Source organism: Balaenoptera physalus (assembly GCF_965194825.1).
Source record: "Balaenoptera physalus genome assembly, chromosome: 6".
Lineage (NCBI taxonomy): Eukaryota > Metazoa > Chordata > Mammalia > Artiodactyla > Balaenopteridae > Balaenoptera > Balaenoptera physalus.
Genome location: NC_138885.1, coordinates 20,267,322 through 20,284,243, shown reverse-complemented (window position 1 = coordinate 20,284,243; position 16,922 = coordinate 20,267,322). Strand labels below are relative to the sequence as shown.

The 16,922-nt window shown below is 44.7% G+C and overlaps 1 protein-coding gene across 9 annotated transcripts in view; it reads right to left on the bottom strand.

The window, feature by feature from the left end:
* Positions 1 to 16,922, bottom strand: part of MGAT5 (alpha-1,6-mannosylglycoprotein 6-beta-N-acetylglucosaminyltransferase) — a 374,663-nt gene that overhangs the window by 33,900 nt on the left and 323,841 nt on the right. For all 9 annotated transcript variants that reach the window (XM_082465860.1, XM_082465863.1, XM_082465859.1 and 6 more), the window contains 2 exons: positions 15,902 to 16,051; positions 6,811 to 6,957 (listed from right to left, as the gene is read on the bottom strand). In XM_082465860.1, the coding sequence (XP_082321986.1) occupies positions 6,811 to 6,957; positions 15,902 to 16,051 (297 nt within the window). The remainder of the gene's footprint in view (positions 1 to 6,810; positions 6,958 to 15,901; positions 16,052 to 16,922) is intronic.

Here is a 16,922-nt window from a genome sequence, read left to right as displayed (position 1 = left end):
CCCAGAGGAATATTGGCAATTCTCAGTTCTGGAAGAATCCGTTTTTTAAAGACAGCTAAATTTACCCCGCAAACGTATTCCCACTTTTATTCTTGTATCCTTTTAAGGTTGTGGTAAAAAGAAAGCATTCTGGTGCATTTTCAGTTCTCAAAGTTGGCGGGTGCTGCCCTAGCCCCTGGCTGAGGACCAGGGATGCCAGACGCCTTGAGATGTGTGTGCCCGTCCTGCCCAGGGCACTCCCCACAGGCCTTCACACACCCCGCCAAGCTCTCAGGTGGGTTCACAGAATCTGACTCTTTGGCACAGTCTGAATATACATTGAGTTTTCCAGAAACATAATTGCCATGTAAATCAAGGGACGTTTTATTGGGAATTTCACCAATACGCCGTTATCATTTCAGAAAAATCATGGCAGCAAAGTCAATGCCACGCAGAGGATCTGGGTCTCCAGTACAACATACCCAAACCAGTCTGTGTTTGAAGTTGTCACAGTAATGCCAATCGCGTATATCTGTGTGTCTACATGTAGGCACCTTTTTATTTAGCTTCTCTTTCTTTAATGTCAATTATAAGTAAAAAGGGCTGACCAGATTCAGCTCAATGTTTTATTCTTCTTAAATACAAACATATTCATTGTAAGGAGGAATGAGACACCATCATGCCTTCTAGTGTGGTTCATGGGTATGATACAGTATTTCCGGACTACATATACACAAAATATCTATTACCTTATAGCAAAGTATTTTCCTTTTACTTCTCTTTCATATTAGAGTTAGAGAATCATCCTTTTTTAAAATTGCATATGTTAGCAGGGTATATTTTTCATTTCAGGAGTGAAAAGTAGATGTTATAATACACTTCGAATAAAAGAAGGTGTTGAGTCTGGAAGGGTTGAGGCCAAGCTGGCTCTCTTTTTTTCTTCAGATCCCAATATACTCAGAGGACTGAGTGATTCAACTGGCACCTCTCCAGCTTGCTCTTGGCCACCGTTCTTTGTGTCTTACCACACCAGTGGTGTGCGTGCATTACTCAGGGGGGAAACCCAGAAGATAAATGACTGTGCCTCCACGCTGAGCCTTCTCTGGCCCCCACTCGTGGAAATCAGGCGATCCTGAGGTGCAGGTATCCTAGACTTTGCTCCTGCCTCTTCTGCCAGAGTCACGCCCCTCGCTGGCCTGCAGCTCCCCCATGCTTCTGACATATACCCTCTTTCTTTTGCTCAGCTGTGTGGTCAGGGATAGAAGAAGAGTGCCCGCAGGCTCTTGGAGCTGGGGGAGCATTCTTTTCTTTTTCTCAGCACATATTTTAGATTGAGCACGTATCAGTGAGGCCCCTCGGTTGGGCCGGGCACTGTGCTAATCACCTGAGCAGACATTATTTATCAGGTTTCCTGTGTATTGATGAGGATTCTGAGGGTTAGAGGGGCTTACAATTCCCCAAGACCACACAGCTAGAAAGCAGCAGAGCAAATGCAAATCTAGATCCTTCAACAACTTTTTACCTTTTGACAAAAAAGGAAGATGACAATTTTAAAGGAGGCTCTTGAGTTCTTAAGACAATGACCAAAAGAAGCTGAATGTAAACACCAGCCTTTTCATCACTTGCTTAAAACCGGCTAACCTAAAACAAACTCCCAGGACTGAACGTATGTCTGTATTAGACCTTTCCTGAAGCTGAGTAAAGTGTCACACCATTTTCATTTTGTGGCCTGGAGAACAAACTAATTAATTCTTGCAACTGAATCAGGGTAAATGAAAGTTGCCATCAGTGTCACTATTTAGCAGTCTCTCTCCCCTCTGCCTTTTAAGGTCCCTGCTTATTTACAAGGTTGCTCTAAGCACTTGGAAAATACAAAATGCTGAGCCATTGTCATTTTGTTCATTTACATTTACGGAGGGTTACTTAATTTTATGAGTAAGGCATTTTGTGATTCATTCTTCCCCCTCTGGATGTTCCATTCCTCCTTGTTAATTTACTGAGAACCGTCTGATCTGAGCTACTTCATCGTATATCAATCAGTATATTTACTGGAGTATAGTCTGTAAAAGTAATGAAAATCTTATTAAATATGAGATGTTATTTCAGAGCGGCTGTTAAATCTCCAAGAAGAACACAAGTTCTTTTTATGGAAAAGGAAACCCTGGAGCCAGAGAATTTCGAATGGTTTACAAAATGTCAGAATAATGATTAAGAACCTACTAATCTGTTTCCTAATATAAAGATAGAAATCCAAATTATATTACATTTAAAGTATAACTTGAACCAACCACATTATACTTAAGGGCATATGGAACTTCTCTTGAGTGTGTACACTGTGGTTTTAAAAATGGGTCCAATGCAAAAATAAAGCTTTTTGTTTTCTAAATACAAAGAAAAATTTAGACTTCTCTTCAAATGAAGGCAAAGAAGAGACATAGATGCAATTTATATGGACCCATTTACATGGATCTATTGTTGCTTAGCTCAAAAGATTAGCAAAGGCACAAAAAGATAGCTACGTAATTATATACGTTTTGGTTAAAATTTTTGTATTTGTTGAGGGGAAAAAAAAAAAAAGCATACTTTCTAGGGATTCTTTTTTTTTTTTTCCTAGGGATTCTTGACCCTTAGAAATCTGTACAAGTGTTGATAGCTCTTTCCCAATTAAAAGCATCTTTGATCAGGGGGATTCTGTGAGTTTAAAGAGCAGAGTGGGGCGGCCCACCTGCCCGTGAGGTCAAGTTCACTGGCTCCTCTCAAAGCTGTGTCCTGTCACTGGCTATCAGCCTGCTCTCTGCACCGTCTCCAGCAGAGAAGGAAATGGACATCAGATGGAACCTGCCCTCCTGCATAAAGTAAAGTGACCTGCTTGGGGTTTTCCCTCCAACGCATCAACATTCTTGCTTCTCCAACTCAAAACCCGACTCTCCTTTTCCTATAAAGCACAGCTCCCCCACTATCCCCTTCTAGCTAACCCAGCACATTCTCCACCGGGCACCACTCCAAGTTAACTTCCCCCGCTTAATGTACTCAGCTATTTCCTTATGCATTCCCGTTGATTAGGCATCGCTCTTATCACACTTCCATATCAAAATCTGAGCTCCTGGGAAACAGGAAATGTGTCTTGATAAGTTCCCCCAATGCAGTGACTTAGTACCACAGGCCCTGTGGGGATACAATGAACATCTGTCAGCTGACCTCTGCCTCCCAGCCCTCTCACCAGAGCCCAGGACTGATGGAGTCACCTGTGGGAGGTCACTTGCTGAGCAGCTGTTGAAAGCCTCCCCCAGTGCCATTCTAACTGGAGTCTCATTCCAACACTGGTGGGACCATCTGAAAGGATAGGTGGAACCAAATGCCTGGGCGGCAGCTCCAACACCTATTCCCTTTTTATGCCATGAAGTGAAAACCCTCTATCACCTCAACAAAAAGCAAATTACTAAAGGATCATACCGACAGGATGAACATACTTTTCTCAGCAATTTCATACCGGCTAATCTGATCTATGTAACATTACATCCTTCACTGGCAAAGGGTTAGATTGTGTTTAAGACGGTCTTCAATTTTTTTCAGGAAAAAGTACTCAGTTGTAATACAGTGTTATCAAAATCTTCAGAATTATCAAAATTTAAATTATTATCTAATTCTAATGATCAAGAAGGTACCAAGTCAGTCCAAAATACTTTTGATGAATCATTTCCCAAAGTCTTGTATATAGAAACTGCAGCAAGAAAACTGATGGGTTTCTTTGCTTTTCATGCATTAGTAAGTCAGACAGAGAAAGGCAAATACCATGTGATATCACTTACATGTGGAATCTAAAAAAATGATACAAATGAACTTATTTACAAAACAGAAAAAGACTCATAGACATAGAAAACAAACTTATGGTTACCAAAGGGGAAAGGGTGGGGTGGTGAGAGGGATAAATTAGGAATTTGGGAATAATGTATACATACTACTGTATGTAAAATGGATAAAAAAACAAGGACCTACTGTATAGCACAGGGAACTATACTCAATATTTTCTAATAACCTATATGGGAAAAGAATCTGAAAAGGAAAAAAAAAATATATGGAACTGAATCACTTTGCTGTACACCTGAAAGTAACACAACATTGTAAATCAACTATACTTCAATAAAAAACCATTTTTAAAAAGCCCTTAGCACATAGTAAGTGCTCCAATAAATGTTAACTAAGATGGTTATTATCATGGGAAACCAGAAAAAAAAATCATGAGGGAAAAAAATCATCATTAGAATATCACTGTAACAATGGTTGCAAGAAAGATACACTGATACATGGTAAAAATAAATGGGCCAAAGTTGGAGGAGAACGAGGGTATTTGCATGGTCTCAAAGTACTTCCCCCAACAAAGAGAAAAACAGTAACTTTACGGTGGAGAAACCTGGCAAACACGACCTTAACCAAGTGATCAAGGTTACATCACCAAGTAATAAGACATTGGTATCACGCACCCCCTGACATGATACACTGAGGCCACATGACTTCTGTGGGATTCTTGCCAAAAATGTGTAACCTCAAACTAATCACAGGAGAAAACACCAGTCAAATCCAAATGGAGGGACAGTGTACAGAACGACTGGTACTCTTTCAAAATGTCAAGGTCATGAATGACAGTGAAAGACTGAAGAATTGGCACAGATTGGAGGAGACTAAAGAGACATGACAGGTAAAGGCCATGTGGGAGCCTGGACCAGAAAAAGGATGTTAGTGGAAAAACTGGTGAAATCCAAATAAAGTCTGTAGTTTAGATAATATTACGGTACCCATGTTAACTTCTTGGTTTTGACAATTACACTGTGGTTTTATAATATGTTACCATTAGCGGAAGCTGCATGAAGCATATAACCAAACTCTGTACTCTTTTTGCAGCTTTTCTTTAAGACTAATATTATTTCAAAATAAATAAAAAGCAAGTTCCAGCAATTCCACTCATCAGTATATATACCACAAAGAATTGAAAGCAAGGACTCAAACAGATACTTGTACACCCATGTTCGTAGCAGCATTTTTCGTAATAGACAAGAAATGGAAACAATCCAAGTGTCGATGAACAGAGGAACGGATAAACAAAATGTGGGCTATTCATACAATGAAATATTATTCAGCATTAAAAAGGAAAGATTCTGACACGTGTAACAACATGAACGAACCTTGAAAACATGCTCAGTGAAATAAGCTGGTCACAAACACTGTACGACGACACTTACATCAGGCACCTAGAATAGGTAAATTTATATACAGAAAGTAGAGTAGTGGTTCTACTCTTCTATTCAGGGCTGGAGGAGGGGAGAATGGAGAGTTACTGTTAATGTACAGAGCTTCTATTTGGAACAATAAATCTATGAGAGTGGATAGTGGTGATGATTGCACAACATTGCGAATGGACTGAATGCCAGTGAACTGGACACTCAAAAAAGGTTAAAATCATCGTTTCTCACCGTGTATAATTTATCACAAAAAAGTGGAAAAAGCATCGAAAATTACAAATAATTATCCAATTTAGGCAGATGTAGAACTTCAGAGATTTCCTACATTCAAACGTAACACAGGCATGATTTATTAGCGCACATTTTCTACCCAGAGCTCCGAAGTTTCAAAGTCAGCCGCACGCTAGAGCACAGATGCCTAAGCTGAGACATTCTCACTGCTGGGGATCATCCTTTCAAACCTTTGCAAAGAGTAAGTTCTTGGGTACCAGACTGAAGGTTCCTGATCTGTGTTCTGGTACCTGCCCCACGGCACGGGAAGTCCAAACGCTGTGTGCATGAAGTGTTGCTGAGGAATGACCCCCCGCCCCCCAAAGTACGCCCCAAAATGAAGAACTCAAACTTACAGTACTAGCAGAAGGAAAAAGCAAGCGTGCCCGTGCACACACACACACACACACGCACACGCCTCGTTAACCTTTGTCAGAGGTTATCTGGGCCACAGGTTCATCTTTTTCAGGATAATCTGTGGTCTTGCTGATCTTCTTCCATCTCCTTTGGCCCTTTCACCAGTGATGGGGAGGGTCAAAGAAAAGAACTCTCAGAATGATCGACTCTATTAACTGGTAAGTTCTCTGACTGAAAGGTAAAGAATAATCACGGAAAGTGTGTTTTATATACTATTTGGGGAATGGGGGAATGGGGTCAGGAGAACCGACCCAGAAAGGTTTAAAAGTAGCAGAGGTGAAAAATGTATGCTTTAGAAACACGTCCCGGGAGGGCCGCCCAGCGGTGTCCTCCCCAGCAGACGGTCCCAAATGACAAGGGCACTGGGACAAATCGACACTGAGAGGCTTCCTCCTTGAAAGCAGCCTGGAGAGCCACTTACGAACTGTGCAGAAATAATAAGAAGTCAATCTTATGGGTTCTTGCACATAACGTGTTTCGAACCAGATATAGAAACACCCAGCCTGGTCACTCACACGCTCTAAATGACTTTGGTTTATTGTCCCAAATAGAATCCAACTGCCTTCAATGGTGAGTCACCATTTTCAAGTGGATTTTCCAGAGGACCCCCAAAGGCGATCCAAACAAGGCTTCTGCAAATGGCTCGAGCGATGGCAGGATTGCTTCTCAGGATGGCACCTGCTGACAGTCGGCTAAAACACCAGGCGTACTAGTCAGTCACCCCGATACGCCTGTTTTCTCAACGATGATGACTCTTCAAGGAAGGGTCTTCCTTCCACCCAACTACGTGAAAGGAAGTTGACAATACCTGCCGTCCAAGGCTCGGAGGTTCAAGTGGGCTCCTAGCACTCCACAAACAGCTACCATTCGTATGAGTGAAAGTAGAATGAGTTTTATAGATGCTTACCTCTCTCAGAGTTGGCTTGCCAATGAAAAAGTCTGTGTTTTTGCTGCTTTTGGGTGGGTTGAACTTGGGATTCAGAAAAGCACATCCATTTGCGATGGCCTCCAAGGGAGCCGGGCCTTCATAAGGGAACCCAAGTCCAACAAAGAGCTGTAAGACACAGGAGCACACCACATGTAAACACATCAATCAGGACTGGCGTCCCTGGCTCATGGGGGTCTCTTCCGGGCTCCATTCCTGTGCCGATGCCTCTGAGACTCTGGAAAGTTCCCAGGCCCTGGTTGGGGGTGGATAAATGAGAAGCCAGCTTACACCAGGGCCTGAAAAACATGACCAGGGACCTGTAAGCGCCCAGGAAGCTGCTCAGGTCATTATGAATTTCCCTCCTTTGTAAAAAAGTAAAGCAGTAAGTGTCAGGGTGGGCAGCTGAGGGGGTAGGGAGGTGGAGGTATTCAAAGAATAAAAACAACAACAAAACCCAAGACCCAACAATAATCTTTCTGTAACTTACCAGGAGACATGACTGCAAAAACACTTGCTTAACTAAACAGAAGGTTTCTTCATTGAACCAAAGGAACAACAGGCCCTTTCAGTGATGCCGGGAAGAGGGACAGAAAGGTCGCTGGGCGGTTTGATTACAGTTCACATGGAGCTGCATTAAAATGATGGTAGGTCAGCAAACATGGGTTTTCATAATGGGGTTTTCGCTGGGGGACACCAGCATCTTGGGTTTTAGTTTCCCCTCAATGTGGGGAGAGGGTGTAGAGCTGTAACTGGGCAAGGCTTTCCCACCCCAGCAAGTAAACCACGAGTTGTCCCCACGGCAGACAAGAGATGGCAGCAAAAACACATGTCAGAGTCTTCGCCGGGACCACGGCTGAGAGCCGCTGTGACAAAGGGGACTCCCTGCAGTTCAGTGGCACTGATTCCTGGGTCCAGAAATGAAACATCATCTCATAGAAAGGCATCCTTGCGTACCCTCCCCTCGGGGTATTTCACACCACTGGGCGGCTGTGGGTCCTGACGGGCTTGGTCCAAGTCTAGGCTTGGTGACGTGTGAGATCTCCCTACCCACATGAAGGAGCCTATCCTGAAATCTCTCCAGTCTCCCAGGCACATCAAGTGGCAAAGGATAACTGGGTCCCAGGGTGTCCTTTCCTTCTGCCATCATGTTGGGGAACATCCACACGGCCACGCCCCGAGAGTGAAGGATGCTGCTGAACTGGATACGGCTAGATGCTTGAGCCTCCTTTCCCGGGCCCTCTCCCCAGTAATCCTGTCTCTGCAGCTGCTTTAATTGAATGATGATCTGGAATACTTCTGCCTAGACAGCCCTGAGTCTAACCCCGGCAGCACTGGAAGACGCAACCCGTATGTGCTGGGCACTCAATTCCAGGGCTGAACGCGCAGCGTGGCCCATGTTAGACATACTGGAGAGTCATGAAGCCCCCGCAGGGAATTTTCTGGGGGCAAGAAACTAAAATCTCAGGTTTTCTGGAGAGATGCCCCATCCTATAACTGTATGTTCTTCTGCACAGAACACGGTACTTAACCTTTTTGTTGTTTGGAAGAATAACCTTTCATATCCTGTAAACCTTGAGATGACCCTCAGGGGTGTCCACAGAGGAGGGAACTGTGGAGGAAAAGCTTTGAGAAGCCAGCCGAGCTCTCACTGCTGGCTGAGTCATTTCTCCTGGAGCAGAAGAACCAGAGACACAGGGGTGAGGGAAAATGTGGTAGCAGAAGAGCTTGGAAGCTGTCTGCCATGAGGGCATGAAGAACTAGTCCCAAGACATCCCAGCTCTGTTAAATATGAAGAACCCAGGGTTACTATCCTTGAGGCTTTGGATCTCTGTGATCTGCCACCCCCAGCAGATTTTGGGGATCAGGTGTCGGCTCTCCAGGGAAAAGAGGACCTCTGTCAGGCCGTGGCTGGGCTCAGGAAAGCACAGGGCTTCCAGATGCTGGAAGATGCAGACAGGGGTCTCCGTGGGTTTAACCAGGGGCCCACAGTGTTTTCTGACCTCTGAAAACCGGGGCCTGCCATGAAGTGCTGATACCTTCATCAACACTAAATTACAAAGAATAACTTTGGAGGAAATGTGGGAAGCACAATGGTTGTCTATTTAAATAGAAAATCCTGGGAAAAAAATTTAATTAGCTCCTTCAGGCCCACCAATCTGAACCCATTAATTAAAAGGATTTGAGGCTGTTGCTTAATGGACTTGAATGGGACCTAGGTTTAATTATATGTGAATAACAATTTGCACCACCTCTTCTGCCCTGCTGGCATCCGAATATCTCAGTACACATAAACACTTTGGGCTAACTCTCCAAAGCCTCACCATTTCAGAATGAAGCTAAAGCAAATACCACACAATTTCTTGGCAATGAGTCTTCTCGTCACACTAATTAGGATCGCAGGAAATGCATTACTTGGAAACACCAAAATAACAGTTCTTTGTCACTTCTGTCAATAAGCAACCTTCCTTCTTGCTTCCTGTGTACTCACTACCTGTGACATTATAATGGAGCAGATGTATTAAGGTCAAATAGCACACCTGAGGTTTGAATGACAACAGGATAGGCAGAGAGGGTTTATCACCACCCAAGGGTATTGCATGAACTTCTGAGTGCTTATGGCCTTGCCACACGCTGGTACCTTAACCACACTAAATTGCTCTTCCCCTAGTTCCCCACTCCCCCCATCATTCTGCTCGCTTACAGATTTCCTTAGCACGGGGGCAAGAGAGACACTGCAAGAATGCATTCAAGTGCAGAGGCTTAACTCCTCAGGAGGACACAGCATATTTTATTGATGCTTCATCTGGCTTCCAGAAGCCTAGAATGTAATGAGCATCTTCCAGACGACGAGACATCTCCGTGGCTGCAACTCTGACTCCATCAATGAGCGTTTCTAAAGAGAGCTTTAAATTACATGCTCTAAAATTTAACTTTTGAACTAACACTAAGGAAGAGAGAACAGATGAAGCTCTAGGATTGGGAAGTCCCTACACGTCGACAAAGAGTTTAGTTAAGCCACTCAGATTTGTACTCTGTGTGAAAGGAGAAACGAAATTGTTTTAAACCCCTAAGCGGAGTAGTTCACAAAGAATCCTTTAAAGGTGGATAAAGGTAGTTCTGAGACCAGGACAATGTGGTGATTAAGAGCACAAGCTCTGGAGTCAGGCCGACCAGGTTTCCAACCCTGGCTGCATCATTTCCTAGCTCTGTAACTGTGGGAAATTGTTATATGCCTCTCTCTATGGATTATCTGAGGTCCACTGATAATGCATTCTCTCTAGCTGTGGGCCTTAGTCAAGGTAACACAAGCTCTCTAAACCTGTCTTTTCATGTGTAAAGTGGTGAAAGTAATCGTGCTTTATTTCATGGGGCTGCTCTGAGGATTCAAGGAGATACTTCATGGAAAGGATGTATTCCAAGGTTTGGCACTTAGTAAATGTTCGCTAAACGCTAGTCCAAGTTCAAACCCAGGTTCAACTTGACGTGCAGCATGCACACGACCTTTTGTTGTCTAGCTGGAGTTTGCTGTGCAGGAGTTGTGGTTGTGGGGTTTTACAAGAGGTTCAGCACCTGCTTACGTGTATTTATGAGTTCTCTGTGTTTCATAAAGTACCTGGATTAAAAAACAGGGGGGGGCATACATCAGAAGAGAGAGGGGACATGGTTTACAGTGACTGCCTCAAGCGAAGGTCGGTCCCATGAGCCACATGCTATGGCTGAGCCTTACTTGTTTATTCTTCACATAATGATTGGGAATCATTACATTTTTGATAATAGGTATCCCTTTTATATCTTTAAAAAGAATCCATACAAGGCTGGGAATGGAGAAAATTTATTTTCCTGATAGGTGATGCTTTTGTGTAGCCGGCAAGGTCCCCTCTCTGGACATCTGTCTTCCCTTTTGTACCCAACGCTGATGGAAGAGAAAACAGTGGCCAAAATCTCTCCCATATATGTTTGGCTACGCCCTCTCCTGGGCTCCATAAGCCCCTAACCTACCCTACCTGAAGACTGTCTCCTAAACGTCTAGAAGGGCAAAGGAGACAAAGACAATGATACTTGCCAAGCACGTTTAAGCACCCCAGGTTAGTCAGTATTGGCCACTAAATCAAAGGTCATTTCCTGGAGACCAGCTCACTGGGTAGACTCCCAGACTATGCCCACTATGTAAGTGGCCTTCCAGAAACAAAACAAAAAATCCAACAACAACATCAAGATCACAAGTCCCTGCCCTTCGGTCATTTGGAAGCCCCAGCACAAAATCAAATGCATTGCAATTTGCATTGCGAAAGCATATTACCCTGGAGGTGGGGATGAAGAGAACATTCAGATACATGTACAACTGTAGATGCCGACCATCTTCAGCTGTGCCAGCATGCAATGTCTACCATGAAAAGGCAGCTCAGGTGCACCTCCTTGGAGAAGCTGTCCGGACCACCCCTCTCACCCCAATAGCTCACCAGGCGTACCCCTCAGCTCTTAACGGTGAGGAGGCATCACAGGCCTGGCTCACCACCACAGTTAAGATGGGCTCTAACGGTACCGAGGTCAGAGGATTTTAGTGATGAAGAAAGAATTCACGGAAAGGGCTTAACACAGGGAAGGGTTAGAGAAACGGTCGTTACTGATGCAGTGAAACCCCATGGTCGTGCCCCGTGATAACATAAATGGGTTGTGTGTATTTGGGTGTGAGGAGGTGCCTTTGTTCTTGAAACCTCATTCGGAGAGGTTAATGAATCCTATGTCCATACATTCTCCATTCTATATACATATGTGGGAGGGGAGGGGGGAGGATGGAGCGTGTGTGCATGGGTAAGTGTATGCAAATTATTTTCCACCTAGTTGGAATGGGAATGGCTTTTGGGACGTGTCACCAGGACGAAACCTGCTTGACTGCCTGAGGTTGAATACTGCAGGACCTGAAGTAGACACGGAAGACGGATTGCTCCAGCAGTAAGCTCGCTCTTGGGCTCTCTCTCACAGGGCCTGAGGATGTGGGTAACACCACGGAGAGGCAAGCACGGGATATCAGAAGGACAGTGTCCCTTGTTGGGGAGATCTTGGAGATCTAGGCACATGATTCAGGAGAAAAGCAAGAAATCACTCCTAGGGGCATGGCCCCAAGATCCCAGATGGCCAGTGGATTTCTTCTGGACTCCTTCCTTCATTCTTCATACGGTTATCTGAAGGCCTCTACACGCCAGGCCCTGAGAAGGTACCTGTCAACAGAACAAGCAGAGCCCCTGGGTTCTCATGGAGCTGCACGAGCGTCTGGTCCACTGGTCGTGGCTGCCTTGGGCCCTGGGGTTCTGAGAGAGCTTGTGCAACCACATCCAAGCTTGTGGGAAGAGCCACGGTTGATAGGGGGGGTCAGACCCGAGGATGCAATAGAACAGGGACAGCAGTACATACTGCCTATCTTCCAACCCCGCCCGGGCTTCTAGGCGAGTCCCACAGCTAAGCTGCTGAGCTGACATGGGAGGGAAACAGGGCCGCCATGCCCCCATCCAAGGGCTGGAGGGGGAAATGGCCAGAGTTGTGGGCAGAAAAGGTGTGTGGCAACAGCAGGAGAAGCAGCTGCTTCTTCCTCTGCTTTCCCACAGCCAGATTTGTTCTCGACTCCCACTGTCAGAAAGGGAGGTACCCGTTTGGGCTGACTCCAAATGCTCCTCCAAGCCAGCGTGGGATGCGAATGCCCCAATCTGTAAGGAAATTCCCCTGGTGAGACTGGGGGAGGTGGGCACAGGGAGGGGAAAATTAGGAAGGAGAAGAAAGAAATCATGTTAAGAGAGATGGGGACTGAAGCCAAAAATAAAAACACGCCACCCCAGTTCCATCCTTATTTGCTGGCTTAAATTGCTCTCCTGGAGTTTGCTGGCCTGAATGACTCGTCTCTGGTCTTTTGATAAATAATAAATTCATCCACATTTATATGCCTATTAGAAGAGTCTTCTACATTCAACAACTTCCCAGCTCCTGAGCCCCGACTTGAGGGTTACACTGAATCCCTCCCGTCTCCGTAGGCTCTGTGGGCCCTTCATGAGGGCCCCTCCTCGCACGCAGGGACACAGTTCTGCCAAGGAGACAGTTTTCTGGGCTTGGTACAGAGAATCAAAGATGGCTCATAAAGAAAAATAGTAAGTCAAAAGCTGATTATGCATCAATCATTTCAATATGTCTCTAGACCTTGAGGGGCACCCGACTTGCTTCCCTCTCCCATAACGAGTCTGAGGAACGTGCAAACCCCATTCATTCCACACACGTTTGCTTCTCTGCATCCCCAGTTCCGCACTTTCGATGTGGATTGGAATAAATCACTTTTAAATTGCTCAGAGACACCGAGGAAGGAGTTAGAGGCAGAAAGGGTTATAAATGCAAAGCCTGACTAGTCTTTAGTGTCATTATTCCAAAGCCCAAGATTCATTCATTTCAGTGCTGCTGCTGTGTTCTGGGTAGAAGGGGAGCCTCAGCGACACACTGCCTCATTTTCATCACATTTGCCGACCGTTTCAGCCATAATTCCACTCGGAGTCCTTTCATATATTCTAGTCCTGTGAACAGGCAATACCAAATGGGATCAGTGACATCCTCTGAAAGTACCAGTTTTTCAAGGATAAACAGATGACCCTTACACTCAAAATTCCAGCTGTAATCCTTGGGTAATCTCGGGCAATCTCCGACCTCATGGCCTGGGCCTTTCAGGCCTCTTCTCTGTTGCTCTCCAGACATCAGGGACCTTAGGTTCGGCCTATCTCTCATTCTCTGACAGGGTAAGTGGATGGTCTGTAAGTAAGTGTTCTTTTAAGATCTGTAAGGCTGAGTAAGACATTCGCACAGCTGGGTTAACAGAAGCGTGTGGGGCAGTGACGACAGAGAAGCAGCGCGGCCAACTGTAATTTTAAAGGAGCTTGAGCTTTTCCCACAATCTGATGCGGGGAAAAGTAAAATGAAGCAAAAACAGCATTGCGGCTAAAGAGCCCGGACTTTCTAATGATTCTAAAATGTCCTCCTAAGACAGAAGGTGAACGGAAAGCAAACAGTACAAACCGGGGAGCTGTGGTGATGGCCACCATCATCAGACTGCAGATGACCTTGTAAGGAAATAAAATCTTAATGAAACAAACCAGATCTTTGGCCAGGGAGAGAAATTTATCAAGTGAATTTATTCACGGCATCATACACATGACTTGGGAGGTAGAAATGATCAAATGCATTTACCTACGGAGAAACTGAGGCAGAAAGGAGATGCAGATTCTTTTGGCTTGTGAGTATCCACTGAATGTTCTTAAGTTTGTATGTTTTTTTCATGAGGCTGGTACGTCGAGGGCCTAGCAGAGCTTTCACTTGCAATAAAAAAATCACGAGTCAGGGTTACCTCCAGGGTGACCTCAGTGACAATGGACAAGCCCAACTCTCTAGTCTATTTCCTCCTGTTTAGAATAAAGTTAACAGTAATACCTGCCCTGCCTACCTCTGAAGGCTGTGGTGAGAAGTAAACAGGACAGCATATGTGAATGTGCTTTCCCACACTGAAGTATCACACACACTGATCAGAAATGCTACGATGCCACAGAAGCTCATCCGCTTAGCGTCTCCCCTCTACCTTGACAATGAAAATGAAGTCAGGACCAGAGCTGAACAATTCACTATTGATAATGCAGGGCAGGGGTCATGCTTGTTTTCTTTGCTCCTGTATCCCTTGCATGATGCCTGGCACATAGGAGCTGCTCGAGACGTATTTGTAAAATTCACAAATAAGAGCTTATTAATACACATGAATTTTCATGATATGTATTGCAATCCTCTTTACTTATCTAAATAATTTACTTAAGTCTGATATATTTGTCTAATACCTGTGATGTTATCGTGTTCAATACCATAACCTTTGAATGGATTGCAGTATTTTACCTAAAGAACGTGTAGCATTTAGAGGCAGGAATCAGCAATCTATGCCATAAACATGTGAAAAGCTGCTCTACCTCACTCATAAAGAGAGAAGGTAACAAGCACTGACTGATAGACTGTATAATATCTGCGGAGCCATTTTGGCTATAACCTTTAAAACTAAAAATGTATATATCCTTTAGCCCAGCTATTTCTGATACGGAAAGATTGTATGATATATACGTTTAATTTTTTTTAAAAAGAGCTTATTAATAAACATGAGGAATACATCAACGTGCCAACCAACCCTTCAAGGCCCAACACTGATCTATTTGCAGGTCCCCTAACCTCACCGGATGCGTCCATGGCAGAATTATAGGAAGGGCAGAGACCACTGGGTGGACACCCCCAGGATGTGAAAACACCACACTCATCATGCTACTGAAACGACCGTCCATCAGTTGCTCCTACCCACCTACCCACACCACGTGGCCTGAATTCTACATCTGTGACATTCAGACCCTCAGCCCCTTCTCAAATTTTATCTTCCACTATTTCCCGACACGCAGACTCGCTGGGTTGGTCTCTTGACTCTCCTGGGTGTGTCATCTCCACCTCCACCACCTGACTCACTGCCGTCTGTGCCAAATGCCAGGTGCATCCACACCTGCATCCTTCATCTCTCACAGCTCTCATGATGCCTTCCTTGCTCCCTGAGCCCCCAAGGACTCTTCCCTTGTCTGAACTTCTCCAGTGTCCAGTACAAACGTTCTGAACAAGCAGGTGTGATGAAAAGCTAGTTGAGGGATGGGTTCCTTGACAGGGGTGATTGGAGAGGTGGAGGAGTTAAGTGCCCCAGGCTTGCTGGGAAAGCTGCTGCTCTCTGAGAACATCTGATACCCTACTTTTCCTGTTTGCCACCATGTCCCCAGCCCCTCACTTGATGCTTCTTGGCACAAAGCAGGTCCTCAGTAAATAAGTTCTAAATGGTAGCAACCTCCTTTCACAATTTGCTAACTATTAAGCTACAGCTAGTCTAGAAAACCACTGCCCAGCAATGACCTGAAGATCAACGGTACCACTGAAAAGAAAGCACCGAAGATTCTGATCCCATTTGCAATGGCAAGAGAAACAAACCTCCGCACAAGAATACTGATGCATTTTTACAAAACTACAAAAAACTTACCTTGGTTTCTCGGAGAAGAAACTGCAAGTCCCGTCCACTGAGGATCCCGTGGTTTTTCACGTAACTGGGAATGTTCTTTGTGCTGGAGCCGTAAACAGTCGCGTGCACTTCCGTGTACGTGTGAATGATGTCCAAGTAGAGCTTCTTATTCTAAAGAGGGGACACAAGGAGAAGGTATTTCTCTTTTCGTTCTCATAAAAACCTGCCTCATAGCTGGAGGCCACAGAGACAGGAGCTCTAAACATGGAGACTGCGTGAATTTGGCAACCCAATTCCTAAAACTTCTTTGAAAAGTAATCTGACTGGATTTTGAGGGTAAAAACAGTCACATGGATACTGTACAATTCTGCAAGAAGAAACATATCCTACAGCGACATACTACTGAATACCAACGATGGCGAGACCAATTGAAGTATTGGTATTTTGAAGTATTGTCCTAGCCTTGTAAATTACCGGGGACCCAACACTTTGCTTTTGGCTTGTCCTCCTTATGGGGGAGTAAGTTTGGGGAAGGAAAGCTCAGAGAAGGCAGTCAGCTGGATTGGAATATTTATCTGGAGACGCTAAACTGTCCCCGAGGAACGCAAACATCCGCAGCTCTTGCCAGGATTTCTAGTGATGATTAACTCATGTTGTCAGAACTGGATCCCACCTAATTCGGATCATGGGGAGATGAGAGTTTCCCACAGTATACCCTGATTGACTCAGCAGATGCAGAGATAATGAGAATATCCAGGTAGACAAAAGTGGAAAAAACGTTAAATGGAAACTCTGATGAGCCCTGAAAACATTCAAGAGTAGTTTTACTTTTCTTAGAAGCAAAACAAAACCTCTCCTCTGTGTTGGTAGGTACTGAATTTCGAGGCACATTTTCTAAATCAAAACCACCTGCAAGGAGGAAGCAAGCTCCCTTTCCCTTCCTCTTCACGTTTCCGTGTGACTAAGTCACACAAGCTGGGATTTTGTGGGTTGTCTTTTGGGGTTTTTTTTTTTTTTTGGACATTTGAAAGATTCAAGTTCT